This window comes from Gymnoscopelus braueri, assembly GCF_963280865.1.
Source record: "Gymnoscopelus braueri genome assembly, chromosome: 2".
Classification (NCBI taxonomy): Eukaryota; Metazoa; Chordata; class Actinopteri; order Myctophiformes; family Myctophidae; genus Gymnoscopelus; species Gymnoscopelus braueri.
The window spans coordinates 55,359,208-55,375,976 of record NC_137604.1 but is presented as its reverse complement, the minus strand read 5'-3'; the positions used below and the strand labels follow the sequence as shown (position 1 = coordinate 55,375,976).

Below are 16,769 nucleotides of genomic sequence, written 5' to 3'. Positions count from 1 at the left end.
TTATTTTAAATGATTTGCTGATGTACAGTACTAACTACTCAATCTATGTATTTAATCAAAAACAAAACCAATTTATCTAAGCTATCTAATCTATTCAGCTTGTGCTAGCCCATCCCCACTAGTGAAGGAAGCCAGGAGCTCCACTCATCTAGCTGGTCGTAGTGGCTATGCTGCAGTGTCAGGAATTTGTTATGATCGTGCTCATTTTTTATTCATGGCAACAGCAGAATGAGATACTGGTTTCCACATCACGTTAATTTACAAACTGCCAATAAATATTTGATCTGGGAATATTAGCAAGCTTTCGGTTTTGCCTATATAACTAAATGAACATGGCATGGCCTTATTGTTTGCTCAGATGAAGCTGGTCACAGAACAGTGCAGTCTGCACGATGCGGCACTTTGCATATATGGAATGTATTAATGACCTAAGTCTAGAGTTCTCAACGGGCCTGAAAAATAAGGCCCGGCCCTAACTGGGTCGGCCCGAACGATTACCATCATTTTAGGCCAGAAAACCCAGAAAAAGTGTCATAAAATGCTTAATGTCCTCAGAGTCACGCATCCAACAAGCTTTGAACTGAGCAGATTGGACCTTCCGTTCCAGAAATAATGGCCAAAACATCTTGAAAACGCCAACTTTTGCCGTTTTTAGATGTTTGAGTTTTGGCCATTTTCGACATTTTTTTCTTTGTGCTGCATCCAACGCATCCACTGCCATTTTCGTCTGCCTTACCGTTCGGCCGCTAGGGACAGTTGAAATTTCGTTTTTGAGGATAATTTTTTTTTTTTTTTCACGGAACCCGAGGCTCGTCTTAGCCCGACTAATTAGCATACATTTTCGGCCTGGCCCGAAACCGTTGGGTCGGGTTCGGGCAGAATTTGAGAACTCTACCCAAGTCCTGATTCATATTTTGATCATTTTAATAACTCTGGACTGGAATCTGATTCTGTGACAGAATCAGACGGCCCACATTCCATCACGACTGTACCTTATCGGGAAGACCGGCGGGCTGGCAGACGATCCTGAGGGGCAGAGACTGCTTGTCACTGAGAGCCTTCAGGTGGCTGCTGATGCCCGTGCCCTCAATCTGCCACTGTCGCAGGTGGTATGCAAACCTGGCACACAGGAGAGAGGAAAGAGTTTAACACACCCTTAATCCATTGAGACTGGGAACGTGTCTGTGTCATTTTAAGATTTATTTATTTAGCTATTTTTTTTTTTATCATGAAAAATGTGTGCAAATCTTTGAATATATATATATGTTTCAAAGCGAACATTTTGTACTCCTATCTGTGCTTCTGGGGGGGGGGGGGGTCCCTGGGACAACATACTTTGAGATGGGGGTCTGTGGCCAAATATATATTATTTTGGGGGTCCTTGACATGGAAAAGTTGGAGCACCACTGATATAGCAACATACTGTTAGGATTTAGATTTTTTTTTGATTATCTGCGGACCCCCCATCTCAAAATGTTTTGTTCCAGGGACCCCCCCAGAAGCAAAAATTTGAGTTCAAATGTTCTCTTTAAAAGATATATATAATCAAAGATTTGCACAAACTTTCACGATTTTTCCCAAAAATTGCAGATCTACAAGTTCATGAGCTTGTAGATCTGAATAGTTTTAGTCTTTAGTATCATAGTTTTATGCAATCACGACATGCACATCCCTGGGGTGTGTGTGTGTTGTGTGTGTGTACCTGCGTCGGAAGGCCTCCAGGTGAGTTTTGAGCATGAGCAGTCCCCTCTCGATGCTGATGAGGCTGGTGTGAGAGTCCTTCTCCAGGTTGGCTGAGGCCATCAGGAGACTCTCCATACACTTCCTGATGAACTCCTGTTCCTTCTCCAGACCAGTCTTACCAGCTAGGAGCAGCAGTTAACGATATATATTTTAACTCTTAGTTCTATGATTGATCGCAGGCTTTCACCCTGCAGTGGTTCTCCATGTGTAACCGCTCATCTTCATGACTCCATGAAGATGAAAGGCTAGCCATAGAGCCCAGTTAGAGATGATGTTAGGTTTTCACATTATGTCATCGTGAAACTTTTAGGTTTTCAATTAATTCAAACCTCTTATTTGGTAAGCTGTTACGCCCTGCCCAAGTCTCCTTTACCATTACAAAGAGGTTAACAATCACTTTAACACTGTACATCCCCATCTCTCCATCCAATAGGCTCACACAAGCCAAATAAAAATCACAGAGGCCATTAAATACTATTTGGCCCAGATACAGCAAAGATAAGCACAATGTGTAACAAAGGTGAAAAGATTATAATAAAATAATCATCATCAATTATTATGATTGATAATGATTACAATAGTGATTACAATATTCATCAAATTAATTGGGATTAACATTTTAGTCAAAATTGTGCAGACCGACTGCTTGCTAACATGTTCCTAGGGGAGCTAGGGATATTAAAGCACCCACCAGATGGTGTGTGTCAAATTTGATTTACTAGTGGTAAAAACTGTGTCAGAACAGAGAAGGTTGTAAAATCGCAATTCTTGGTTCATGAATATGTAATTGCATGTACAGTAAGCGTTAGTGATGCACGGGCCGACCCGTAGCCCGCAGGTCCCGCGGGTTGAACCGCGGGGCAGGCGGGCGGGCGGGTTATAGATTTCGACGCAATTATCGCAGCAGGGTGAGGCGGGTCAACCCACGGAAGAAAAAAAACACACCACAACACACCTTCTCCCTACCTCCCTCTATCCCCCTCTCTCTCTCTCTCTCTCTCTCTCTCTCTGGAAAGCAATTGAATGGACTTGCTTGTGTGTTGAGAAGACAGTTTAATTATTTTCCTTTTTGGCGGGTTGCGGGACAGGCTGGGTCGTTGATTTATATAATTTTTTGCAGGACGGGTTGGGCTCCCGTGCGGGGGGGACGGGGCAGGTTATGAAAAAACCTGACCCGCGCATCACTAGTAAGCGATGTTCCTGTGTTTGTGCTTTCACAGTGGAGCCACAGCCCAACAGATACTGCCCCCAAAGGACCTGAGAAATGGATTCACAGCAAACTTTTTCTCAATCTGCAATTACTGCTGGAGTGTATACTGACCATTAATGTAGTAGGAGTTGATGTACTGGATGGCTGCGCGGCTGATGTCAGCTGACTGGGCCCTCAGGGCGATACCCCACAGTTGGTCCATCCCGCACAGCTGGGGACAGACAGAGAGACAGACAGAGAGACAGACAGAGAGACAGACAAGACAACCAGGGTGCTTAGATGTAAGAGCTCACGGGGATAACAGGGGAACAGCCAAGAGTGCTGAGAGAAGTCTGTCAAAAGTATAGTAACTAAGCACAAAAGACAGAAGCCTGATTTATACGTGGTTGTGCTCTGCGTTACGCACCGAAAATAGCCGATCTACAAGCTCGTGCGACGCGCTGTGAGCTTGTAGATCGGCTATTTCCGGTGCATGACACAGGCTCGCAGCTAAAAGACAAAGCTCAAGACGGCAAACCTCTGGTAATTGTTTTATTACAGCCATCTTTACCATTTGTGTTCCTGTACTGCGGATAAGAAAGTTGTGTGTTTGACTATAATGAGTAACGAATGTTGGTACCTCACAGTTGGAGGCGCTGTCAAGAGTGCTGGTTGCCAGGCGGGCCAGGTTACACAGATGCTGGAAGAGGTTGAGGCCCGTCATGCTGATGGTTTCTGGCTTCAACTGGGGCATCTGAACACACACACAGACAAGTTTCAGTATCACAGTAACAGTTTGGGCTTTGTGTGGAACTGGAACTTTGGAGAGGAGTTTCTATGATTAGTGTGTTTTTCGGTCTCGCTCCTACACAAAGTGCCTGCAGGGTTTAAGCACACAATGTGCTAATCAAATTCTACTTTTCCTGCGATTATTCCGTGCTATACAACTTATGATGCATACATTATGTATTTGTCAATGCTCAACTGTGTTTTGGAGTGGGTGAAAAAGTGTTATAGTTAAGCCCTTTAAGACCTGAGGCCGATTCTACAAAATGTCTTCTAAATCCTAACAGTTTTTTGAAAAAACGTATGTTACTATGTCAGTGGTTCTCAAACTTTTTCATGTCAAGGACCCCAAAATGTATATGTATTTGGCCACGGACCCCCATCTCAAAATATTTTGTTCCAGGGACCCCCAGAAGCAAAGATTTGAGTTACAAATGTTCGCTTTAAAAATATATATATATTCAAAGATTTGCACACATTTTCATGATTTTTCTAAAATAGCAGATCTACAAGCTTGTATATCTGCTATTTTTGAATAGTCAAAGTGTAAAATAATGCTTTTTAGCTCAAATCTAAAAATGACACAGATGCTTCTCCCAGTCATGTGCTGACCTTTTCCAGAAAGAGGTGCTTGTACGTCTCCATGCCCATGGCGTGCTGGTCCTTACTGCGGACCTGATTGAGGAACCAGTGGAGGGCGTCGTCGTAACATTCAGCGTCCTCCACCAGACAGTGCCACAAGATGTCCACCTGCTCCAAACTCAGCCCTGAGAGACACACAGCAGGACGAGTCCATATACTTTAGCTGGCTTTTACTTTCCACTCTGTTTTTGTTGTCCCACAGAGTTGTGCTCTTGATTTATTCATTATATAATTAAATTAACTGATCTAATTCACTACATTATACTTGATAATGACCATTCATTAACACATTGAATGCCAATCGCGTAGATCTACGCAAACCTATTTAAAGCCGCAGCGTGCCAGTCGCGTAGATCTACGCGAACCGCCGATTCCCATTGTAATCGCCCCAGGTGCACTTTCCGAATTTTTTTGATCCATTTCCGTTTCCGGTCGGAAACAGAATTATTCGGGTTCCGGTTTTTTCGATCGTATCCGCTTCCTGTCTGGGATCCTGTTTAAAACTCGATTTTCTCGGTTGTTGTTTTTCTCCTCGCTGATCACTGTTTAGTGTTTACCGTTGATCGGCTGTATCTTCAAGATGGCGGCACGGATTTGGAAACTATTTTCGCTGGCCGTTTCTCACAGATCCGCTGTGTGTTTAGAACCAAATGAACGCGCACTTTTAACTTATTTAGCGAGGTCTGTGGCGACATGAAAAAAACAATAAAAACAACAATAAAACGCTGGCACTGGTGAGTACATTATGAGATTAAACTCTGGCATGGAATGTGTTAAAGGGATAGTTCACCCCCAAAATTACTTTTTTTTTTTATCGATTACTCACCCCATGGAGACTTGAATTCATGGATATTTTATTGTTTTTGTCGCATTCCTAAGCCAATAATTTGATGACCGGCAGCGTTTCCGCTAGGAGACACAAAGAGTCTCCTTTGTGTCTCCTACCGGAACCACTGCCTACCGGTCCGCTGGTCATCAAATGATTGGCTTAGGAATGCGACAAAAAAAATAATAATGCATCAATTCAAGTCATGAATTCAAGTAATTTTTGGGGTGAACTATCCATTTAACCACAGTTAAAGGGATAGTTCTTTGAAATATGTGAAATGTTCTTTGAAATATGTTTTTAATTGTCAATAGTAGCAGAAATGTTGTGATGCGACCTGTTGTGAACTTCTAGATCTGCTATTTTCGCTATTTGTCGTATGATGAAGTGTATTGTCCTTAACTCACTGAGTGCCAGAATTATTTCTGGCTATTTCTTTTTTTTTCAAAGTTAAAAAAAAGTACTTAGGAAGCGAGATAAGTTAAACAAGGAGTGGATGGAGCTGCAAATCTTCAGATAATGATATCTTGGGTTCTGAACATTTAAAAAAAAAAAAAAAATTACAAAACACGTGAAACACATGATGTTGCACCATAGCGGTAAAACACGTGAAACACGTGAATGGCACTCAATGAGTTAAGTGGTTAACAAATGAATGTCATTTCCACTTTACAGTGTTCACAATGCGTTTAACGTTTAAAAGTTTTAAAGGTTCTTTTTTGGCGTTCCATTGACATTAGGGTTGGCTCTAGTGTTAACTGTGATTTTTGTAGGTTCAAATGCAGTTTGACAGGTGAGAAATATGATGAGTTCTAGTGTTACAACTTTGGCCGGAATGAATCAAAACCAGCTGAATGCAGCGTCATCCTTTTGTGTGACACTGAATGGCTCCCAGTGTTCACCGGGCTGGCTCACTAAGTAAGCAGTGTCCCCGAGTCATTGTTCTAGGTTAAAGTTTCTCAGGTTGCTTTCTCTCTTTCAACACCGTTATCTGACCATGCACTGTTGAACAGGAAGAGATGAACATAGAATTCTTTACAAAAAAAGAAAAATGTTAATTAATCTCCGAGTTAATCTTTGACCAAAATCTCTACACAACACAGGGAGAAGCTAACCATTATTCTTGGAGAAAAAAATCCCTCGACCCATTCAATGCGGTAAGGTATTGAATGGCATTTTAGATTTCTTTTGGCTATTTTTTTTTGCAAATCTTATTTAATTTTTTTAAGCGAACATTTGTAAAATATTTTGTTCCAGGGACCGCCAGAAGCAAAGATTTGAGTTACAAATGTTTCGCTTTAAAAAATATATATATTCAAAGATTTGCACATAATATTCACGATTAAAAAAAAATAGCAGATCTAGAAGCTTATAGCTATGAGCTTGTAGATCTGCTATTTTTGAATAGCCAAAGAAATCTAGAATGACAGAGATGTGTCCCCGGATTGAATGGGTTAACCATAAGTTTTATGGTTTTCGTTTTTGTTTGGTGGATGTGAATCTTACTGAAGTGATCAGGAGAGCCCAAGGTGGAGAAGACACAGGTGAGGAACTGCAGACGGACTTGGACCTCCGCACTGTGGCCGTACCTGAACCGGTGGACAACAAGAACACACGGACATTCAACGACTCTGTACTGTAGAGTTAGGAAAATACAGCTTTTTACCGCCATTCAGGAGAGGCGGGCATTCAACAACACATGCAGAAGACGTGGGAAATTGAAATGGGCAAAGCAATAATTTGTTTGTAAATGTAAAAATGTAAATGTCCTAAACAGGGATTTTCATTCAGGGACTTGGTAGGAAGATAAACTAGAGAGGAAGAATTTCCATCAAATTCTTTGAAATGATCAATGGATAGAAACGATCTTATAGGCTGTTTTATGCATGTACTTATTTATTTATTTAGAGTAATTTAAGAGTGTAAAAAGACAGGAAGCTGAGGGTAAACAGGGGGGAAAACATGCAACACTACAGTCTCAATCGAACTTTGCTAATATTTGTTATCTAGTCAGCCAACGACGTCAACCGTTTCAAAAACAAGACGCTGACAAAGCGTGTGTGTGTTTATCTGCCTAATAAAGGGCTGACTCACAGTGCAAACTTGTGCCTCTGCTCCCTGACCTCCTGGATGTAGTGGAGCAAGTTCTCAAAGAACAACTTCATCATGTGAAGCTCCTTCTCTGCCCACCTGAGACAAAACCACAAGACAAACAATGTTCAGTCAATACAAACATCAACAAGAAACACTCCTGCACAAGAAACATCACAGGGAAATGTTTAAATTCATTATATCTATATGTTTTCATTCATTTTCATTTCTTTTAACTTAACCTTCATGTAACCAGGCCAAGAAAACGGTGTTTATGAAACAAGAGATCTACAAAGAGTGTCGAACCAGCGTAGAAAGACTGGTTTATATACCATGAAGATGAGTGATGCATCTGCATTTATCATATACTGACACACCAGATGAGGACTTTACTTTATACTTTTTTGGAGTGTTGTTAATTAACAGTAGTAAAAGAACACTTTGTACTGGCGGATTGAATAAATGAATAGCTGAAATATAAAAATACATTACAAACTAATGTAAATGTATTTATCTGAAGGCTCTAATTAGTAACAAGGATGAACTTGTATCCTTTTCTGTACAAAGCTAAGAATACATGCGCGTGTCAACAGAGCAGATTAGTCACTTACATGGTGATCCAGTGGGTGTCATAACTGGAGCCAAACTGTTGAAAAGTGCCAAAAAGCTTGGGCAGAAGACGTAATGAGACGACCACAGACCTGAAGGTGAGATACAACAGGTGAATTGTTTAAAAATATATATAATATGTCTAAATTCAAGTTTTACCCAGAGTGTGATTTATCTACACTCTACAGTACTGTATATCTATAAATGCACAGAATCTGTGTGTGTGTCTGTGTTTCCACTGTATATCTCGAGAACCGGTCTAGTAATAAATAATAACAGATGTGTTGGATGATATGGATGTTTTGACAGATGTTGAACGATTTGACAAATGCACTGTCGGCAGAAACCTTGCATATCCCCATTTCATCTTTTTTGTCATAAATTAATGGCCTATTTTATCGTTTGTTTTATGACAGCATCACAAAAAAGCAGTAAGAAATAGCCAATCCCCAAGCTCCCAACACGTCATGTTGTTCATGACATGCCCAAAATACAGAAGCCTGGTTGAAAGTCTGTCTGTGGGCTCTATAAATATTGACACTTTGAGTGCCAGGTACAATGCATCCAAATCATCCTCAGAGTGCCAGCATTTTGCTGCTATCGCCCGTTGAAAATGGCTCGTTTTCACCAAAAAGAAGAAGTGTTTTTCTACAAATCTAATATAGGAATGGACGGTCACATCCGTCGATTCCGTCTAGCAGAGTCGAGGGATCATTTCTAAGTTGCGTTAAGAGTGCCCTCTTGGTTTAAAAACAAAACAAAAACGTAGATCTACGTTTATGGCCCTCAACGGTTGGATTTGAAACGACGTAGATCTACATCCTTGGCACTCGATGTGTTAACCAATGAAAAGCCTCAACAAGGTGTATAACTGCATTGGATCCATTGGAACACTTATTTAATTTCCTGGAAAGTAATTTTTTTGGACATACAAGGTTTCTGCCAGACAACGTTACAGTATGTCCCCCTTGTGAACAGACTTACCGGTTATGGGCCAGGTTGTCAAGGCAACCCTCGATGAAGCGCATGCGGATCTGTCTGTCGGTGAACCAGCAGACCAGGGAACACAGCAGCTTCTCCGCTTCGTTTATCAAACCCTCAGACAGGTGGATCTGAGGACACAAAGTCAAAGTTGCATTAAAGGTTCGATGACATTCATTTTCACTTTTTTAATTTGTTATGTTTTTTTGGGGGTTTTATGACCTCAATTACACCCAAAAAATCTGAACTTTGAACATTCAGTGGATTTTCTGTGGTCTGGGGTTTTCTGAATAATTAGGCTGAAAAGTAATCTGAGCTTGGCCCTTCGACAGTGAGGTCACAGTCGATTAATCCCGCCCACTCTCCTCCTCGCCCCTCCCCTCCCCTATCCTTTCCTTTGGGGGGGGGGGCGGAGCAGAGGCGATGATTGACAGGCAAAATCCCTCACCAGCGACACCCGCAGGCAAAGATTTCTTTTTTCATTGCAGTTGAAAAGGCTTTAGAAATGTGAGACAAAAACACCTACAGTGAATCACTGGAGTGGAATTTTCAGTTAAAACTTTTTGTACACGTTTGAAGGACCAGGACAAAGACTCTGAATGTGGTGTAAACATGAATGTCATGATACCTTTAAGACCTTCCATCATAACTTCATCACAAGGACTAAAAGCTACATGTCCTTTTACGAACTAATGGCTTCACAGGCTTGATTCGCCTGTGATTTGTAGTAACATTTACGTTTTAGGGGATTCATATGGCACCAGTATCCAGGGTAAGGCCTATTTATCGCTCGACAAACATGTATTTTCAAATGAAAAATGTGTAAGTGAAATGGTCCTGTGATGAAGCATGAAATTGCCTTGACTGACAAATGAAGGCAACAAAATTTATTTCTGGATCACCCAAAATACGAGGTACCAAGGTGGTGTTTGAGGGTCTTTTGCTTTTAGGTTCCATCGCCTGTACTGATTTTGGCTCTGGCAGATCCCAGTGACTAAAGGGGAAACGCTGAGCTATGCATAAAACCATAATATAGATCAGTGGTTCTCAACCTGTGGGTCGGGACTCCCAGTGGAGTCCCCACATGATTTCTTTTTTTTTGGGGGGGGGGGCCCCAGATGACAGTAAAGTGACAATTTAAGGACTTTTAAGACCTTTTTAATACCTTAAAAAATGAAATTAAAAAAATACCGTTACTGCATCAAAAGAAACAAATTATTCTATAAAAACTAGCCAAACATTGGCCAAATTGTCAAATAATAAGAAAGAGGCAAAAATGTTGAAAATAGCAAATCAGCTTTTTTCACAATATTTATCTGTGGAACCGAGTCAAATGTAATGCCTACAATGCCAAGTGCTTGTCAGGGTGGGGGTGATTATTTTGAGAGGTCCCCAGTTCAAATATGATTATTTTGGCCTATCTCGGCCACTAGTATAGATAATAAAAGGGAGTTGTACCGCGTCCTCATCTTGTACCAGGTCCCACAGCAGAGTGTTGCCCTTCTTACAGACATTATCCAGGTTGATGTCTGTGACAGCGTGGCTGCTGGAGTACTGGTGCTTATGGACGGCCGGTCCTGCAGGAGAGGAACGCACACAGCGGTTGGTGGTCAGAATGAGAGAGACACTCGGCTCTCTGACGGAGCACATTCCCTCCCTGTGTGCCGAGATCAACTTCAAAGACCATCTCTGCAGGTGGTCTTTGGAGAAGGTCAGAGATGTGAACAGGTCCACAAAAATATGAGAAAAACGGAATTGATAAAAAAAGAAATTCAATTAAACGTATATCAATGGAAAAATTTGCAACCCTGAGAAAAGCTGAAAAGGAGGATTTGGTATATCCAGTTTCCTGGATACCAAAAAAAAAATGGTTAACTGTTAGCTTAGCTACTCGTCCAGTAGTTATAACAGTGAGAAAAAAACAAAGCTGTGAGAAATTATCCTGTGGGCTTTTCTGTCCAGAGTCCGACCCAGTCCATAGTTTGCTAACATTACGCTTAAAAGGGATATAACATTTTTTCTATCTATTTAGTCACCCCATGGAGACTTGAATTCATGGGGTAATTATTTTGTTTTTGTCGCATTCCTAAGCCAATAATTTGATGACCGGCAGCGGTTCCGGTAGGAGACACAAAGATAAGAATTCAAGTCTCCATGGATTGACTAATCGATAGAAAAAAAGTAATTTTTGGGGTGAACTATCCCTTTAACTGGTTGATGATAGACAACACAATTTGCCTATGCTAACTACAAAAGGTAACATTAACCAACCAACAGTCGACTGGGAGTGTCCAAAGGTTTTGCCTAGTCTCCTAGCAACATGAGTGTGTTCGGATACAGACAGTAGTATATTGAGCTGCAAAGTGTTTAATTGCAAACCTTGCACTAGGTGTTCGTGGTAGATGGAAGCTAGATTGGGGAGGTGCTGCTGTAGATGGGAGCTGAGCTCAGCATGGGAGTTGATCTGGACCAGCTCCTCCTCGCAGCCCGACTCCTCGCCGTCAAAGTCGGCCATGTTCTTCTCGGACTTGGCGCTGACCTGGGAGCTGCTGCAGCTCACGTCATCAGCGCTCAGCATGTCCTCCACCATGTGACTGGAGAGATGAAAATAAAGTTATTACGTAATTGTAGAATGCATTAAGATTCAAGTGGCTACTGAAAACATCAATCACTCAGGGCATACATGGGCAACTGGCGGCCGGGGGGCCACATGCGGACCCACCTTCACTTAATGCGGTCGCAGGATAATATCAGAATACTGATATACTATTGATTTCAGCTGTTACAATTCCAAACATGCAAACGAGACAAGCTTGAATTACTTCAGTCTATATTAGTAGCTTAGGGGCGGCAGTGGCTCAGGGGTAGAGTGGCCGGATGGAAGCTGTGAGGTTTCCAGTTCGATCCTGGGCTCCCCGAGAGTTAGTGTCAAAGTGTCCTTGAGCAAGATGCTGAACCCCTAATTGCTCCTGATGAGCAGGTTGGTGCCTTGCATGGTTTCCTCCGTCATCGGTGTATGAATGTGTGTGTGTGTGTGTGTGTGTGAATGGAATGCACAATCCATGTACAGTAAAGTGCTTTGGATAAAAGCGCAATATAAATGCACCGTTTACCATTTAGCTTAATGATGAGTATTAAAATTCTATTGTCTTTTTTATGTCCAATGTATTTGTTTAAGTTCATAAAGTTAACATAAGTATAACTAAATGCATTTGAAATTAAATAAAACTTTTACTTTTCAGGATTCCAATAAAAAAAAGAAAAAAAAAGAAAAAGATTCCAATTCATTCCAGTAGCAAAAATAGCACAATAGCTCAAAACGTGTCGCACTGCGACGCGTTTTGAGCTTGTAGATCGGCTATTTTTGCTACTTTTGAGACGTTGAGTGGCGAAGTACAGCATTAATTTACGAAAAAAGTTAAAATACGGAGATGAGAGATGTCTGCCAGTATATGCAATGTGGCCCTCTGGAGTGAGTGTGGAAATATAGTGGCCCTCTCCATCATCAAAGTTGCCCACCCCTGATTCAGGGAGATGGTGAGCCCATCCATTCCTTACCCATCGTGGTGATGATGGTGATGATGATGATGATGGTGGTGATGCTGGGGACCGATGAAACGGCGGCAGTTGAAGAGTTCCGTGCCGATCGCGTCCCCCAGGAAGTCTCCGGGTCGGGGCAGACAAGGAGGCTCCTGGGGCCCTTGTTGGACATTCATAGGTGAAGGGCCCACCATCTCCGGTGGCGGCTGCTGCTGCTGCGGCGGCTCTCTCTCTGGCGGCCCCTCGGGTCGAAGGGCCGAAGACGAAGCGGCGCAGGCGTCCAGCATCCTCATGCGGCCCTCTAAGGACGTGGAGGCCGCCGTCACCATGGCGGCGGCCGTGTCAGGGCTGAAGGGGAGCACCTTGGGTTTGGGGGGTCCGCCCCCTTCCGCCACGCCGGGTCCCACCTTCTGGCCCGGCCCGTCGCCCAGTGCCTCCCCGGCCTTCCTCTTCCTCACCTCCGGCTGCTCTCGGGGCTCCTTGAATAGATTTTTTTTTTATATAATTGAAAAGTTTATTTCAAATAAGGCATTATTTAAAAAACAATATAACAAATGAAAGCAAATCATTCAGAATAACAGTTAAATAAAAAAATGCATATTCGAAAAGGAGTGAGAAGAAGCATAACTTATTGCTCCCACCCCTTCTCCATCAATAATAAATATCACAACAAGCTTCCGTGCTGGTCCATTTCTACCTATAATAAATACTTATCCGTGATATGTGATATTTATACATATTACATTACCTACACATACACTTACTATAAACATACAAACATAAATACATGTACTGTACATACATACAACCATGCATACGCACACCATACATACATTTATACCAATACAAGTACATATACAATACAACTACACATTCAATAAAATTTTCACAATAAAAGAAAGAAAGAAAAGAAGCCTAGAAAAAAAATTACCTAAAAAAACAGTACCCCTACACCTAGTGATATCCAGCACCTTCTTCATCCCTGTACCTCATGAGTATCATGTCTTTATGCTTCTTTTAAAACGGTTTCATGTTAGCGCATGTCTTTAACTCCACCGTAAAATCATTCCATAGACTCACCCCAACCTTCTGCTGCTGCTGCTGGCTAGTCTCCGCGGCCGCCGGACGGTTCCCTTCCTCGTCCTCCTCTTCCTCGTCTTCTTCCTCCTCGTCCTCCTCGTCGTCTTCCTCCTCCTCCTCTTCCTCCTTCAGGGCCTCGCTGTCGGCCATGTCGTCGGAGTGCATCTCGCTGCCGGGGCTGCCCGCGGACTGGGAGGCGCGGCTGGAGGCGGCCTCGTTGCTGGAGGCCTCGCTACGGCCGCTGCTGCTGCCCGGTCCGCTGCTGCCCTCCTCCACACTGTTGGCCGTCTCGTCCGAGCTGCCCTGCATCGACTCCTAGTGAGGGGACACGACGGGAAAAAAACACAGTCAGCACTACTTCATATAAAGTAGTGTTGATTTCAACGACTAAAACTATGATGAAAAATTAGAATGTTAGGGTGGGACGAGTGGAGAAGAGATCCAGTAGAACTAAAAGACATCCGTTTGCGCTCTGAAAATAGCAGATCTACAAGCTCTGAACGCGTCGCAGCTTGTAGATCGGCTATTTTCAGCATGCAACCAGGTGTAAAATCAGCCATTACGACGCCATCAAGGCACCGCCAAAATACATTTTAGTCAACTAAATCAACTGTGGATTTAGTCAACTATAATCTTATGATATTTAGTTGACTAAAACTAGACAAAAACTAAAACATTTCTGATGACTAAAACTAAATGGTATTTTATTCAAAAGACTGACTAAAACAAAACAAAAATTCACTGTCAAAATCAACACTGACGCAAACCACAGACAGCACTACTTCATATAAACAAGACATTTTTGGGCCCCTGTTCCTAATCCTGATTTCCGTTACTATATCGTTACACATCTATTAATTATACAATGAACAAGCAAGTAAATATAAAATGCATATAAACTGAACAGAATCATCCTTATTCTGGGGTGAGTATTCGGCAAAAAGTGGCACATCTAAAAGCTCGAGTTTGTAGACTAACTATTTTCGGTTAAGAGATTTGCTGTAGAAAGGAATACTATAGGATCGAGCCCTGGGGAACACGGTCAACAATGAAAACGGTTTAAGTAGTTAAGTTACATTTACATTGAGCCGTGTGCGTGTCTGTGTGTCTGCCCGAGTGAGTGAGTGTATAGACCAATTATTTGTTTACAAACATTGAGACTACACGCACAGGTGCCAGTTTCATGTAATCAATGCCCAAGAGATCCCCAAAACTGTTGTTTTGGGAAGTGCTTTGGTTTCAGTTCATAAATCATCCTCGTGTGTGTTGGCTGGTGAGGTGCTCCCTAGAGAGACATATACATCATCAGTGTTGCGCGCCGAGAATAGCTGACATACAAGCTCACAACCGGTCGCGGATGTGTGGGATGCATTTTTTACTCGTGAGTGCTGTGACCACTTTTACATTGCATCTTATGAGCAGTAAGGGGTTCTTTGATCACTGTTTAACATAAACCGTTCTAACTATTACATGGCGGCTCCGTTTGACACGTGGTTTTCACTGGTAGACGCAGGGAGATCTCCGCGATGTATACAAACAGTGCACAGCTCAATCTTAAGGATTTTAACGAGGTCTATGGCGACGTGAAAAAAACAAAAAACAACAATAAAACGTTGGCACTGGTGAGTACATTATGAGATTAACCTCTGGCGGTCAATGTGTTAAGCACTTTTTTTTTTACAATGAATTTTGGCTGTGGCACTCAGAGCCAAACTGCCATAAATAAGCCAGGCACTGAATGATTTAACACATTTTGCTGGGGACCCCCTGGAACCCACCTTGAGAACCAACAAGATAAGGGGTCTAAAATACCTCTGTGTCAGACAGCCTCTGCTGGCTTCGTTTGCTGCCACTCATCATCTGGTCATCCATCTCCATGTCACTGCCTCCGCTGTGCTGAGTGTCACTGCTGTCTGGACTGGCTGCTGGCGAGCCTGACGCACAACAAAGACACAGATTGACCATCACCACACATAACCGTTTTTAACCTGGCGTCCCTGTTTTGGGTACGTCATTATAAGCAAAACCCCTCAAAAGTTTTTTTTTAACCCATTAACACATTGGGTGCCAGCATTTTTTCATAACAACTTACGTTGGGTGCCAGCATTCTCCCCATTGACTGCGCTTTCATGTTTAAAGCTCTAAACTCCACGAGGAGCAAATCCATGTAAAAAAAAGCATCCATTCATGTAGCGCGATGACCCTGGCTACAGCCTGGAACGATAACATTTCACTCGCGAGTTACAATGGGGGGGATCGCGCATCGCGCATGACCGGTTTTCCCCACCGGAAACAGATTCGGAGATATAGGCGTTTTAAAGAAGGAAATAGACAGGAAGTGGATGGGAGCCATGTTTTTGTTTCCGGTGATCTATCTGGCCGATCCTTCTCAGGATCACAATGGGTACTCCCAGAGCTGCTCTAGCCCCGCCCGTGTGGAGAAAAACGAAAAAAACAAAAACACATATTTCACGGTCTGGACCGTGTTCGGCACCGGACCGCTACTCTGCGCAAACACGGTTCAGACCGTGTTTGGCACCCGATGTGTTAAGACCTGAGGCCAATTCAAAAAAAAATTGATTGATTTGATTTTTCAAAAATAGCAGATCTACAAGCTCATAGCGCTGCACTCGGTGCCGCGCTATGAGCTTGTATATCTGCTATTTTTGAATAGCTAAAGAATTCTAAAATGACACAGATGCGTTCCAGGCCTCAATGGGTTAAAAGTGAAAATAGCTGATCTAAAAAGGTCACAACACGACACATTGTGAGCTTGTATATCGGCTATTTTCAAAAGGTACAAATTGGGGCATAAGTCATACGTGGGCCACTGGCGGCCACATGCGCCCCCACACCTTCACTTAATGCGGCCCGCAGGTTAGATTTCAGCTGTTACAATTTCAAACATGTAAACATGACCCGCTTTAATTACTTCAGTCTATATTGGTAGCTTAACGACTAGTATTAAAATTCAGTAATTTTTATGTCCAATGTATTTGTATTTAAGTTCATAAAGTTAACATAAGTAGTATAACTAAATACATTTGAAATTAAATAAAAATGAAACTTTTCAGGATTCCAATAAAAAAATAGCAAAAAAAAAAATCATGATTCCAATTAAAATATAGATCTATAAGCTTGTAGATCGGCTATTTTTGCAACTTTTGTGTGACATAGAATGGCGAAAAAAGTTAAAATACAGAGATAAGAGATGTCTGCCCGACAGTATATGCAATGTGGCCCTCTGGAGTGAGTGTGGAAGTAAAGTGTGATTGATTGATT

General features: G+C 42.3%; 1 protein-coding gene across 2 annotated transcripts in view; it reads right to left on the bottom strand.

The window, feature by feature from the left end:
* The window catches only part of usp34 (ubiquitin specific peptidase 34), an 89,307-nt gene that overhangs the window by 40,927 nt on the left and 31,611 nt on the right, over positions 1 to 16,769 (bottom strand). For both annotated transcript variants that reach the window (XM_080456593.1, XM_080456594.1), the window contains exons 13-26: positions 15,300 to 15,421; positions 13,488 to 13,802; positions 12,426 to 12,886; positions 11,247 to 11,461; positions 10,326 to 10,444; positions 8,871 to 8,998; positions 7,889 to 7,978; positions 7,281 to 7,376; positions 6,693 to 6,775; positions 4,331 to 4,485; positions 3,573 to 3,686; positions 3,065 to 3,164; positions 1,703 to 1,865; positions 993 to 1,119 (exon numbers count right to left, since the gene is read on the bottom strand). In XM_080456593.1, the coding sequence (XP_080312719.1) occupies positions 993 to 1,119; positions 1,703 to 1,865; positions 3,065 to 3,164; positions 3,573 to 3,686; positions 4,331 to 4,485; positions 6,693 to 6,775; positions 7,281 to 7,376; positions 7,889 to 7,978; positions 8,871 to 8,998; positions 10,326 to 10,444; positions 11,247 to 11,461; positions 12,426 to 12,886; positions 13,488 to 13,802; positions 15,300 to 15,421 (2,288 nt within the window). The remainder of the gene's footprint in view (positions 1 to 992; positions 1,120 to 1,702; positions 1,866 to 3,064; positions 3,165 to 3,572; positions 3,687 to 4,330; positions 4,486 to 6,692; positions 6,776 to 7,280; positions 7,377 to 7,888; positions 7,979 to 8,870; positions 8,999 to 10,325; positions 10,445 to 11,246; positions 11,462 to 12,425; positions 12,887 to 13,487; positions 13,803 to 15,299; positions 15,422 to 16,769) is intronic.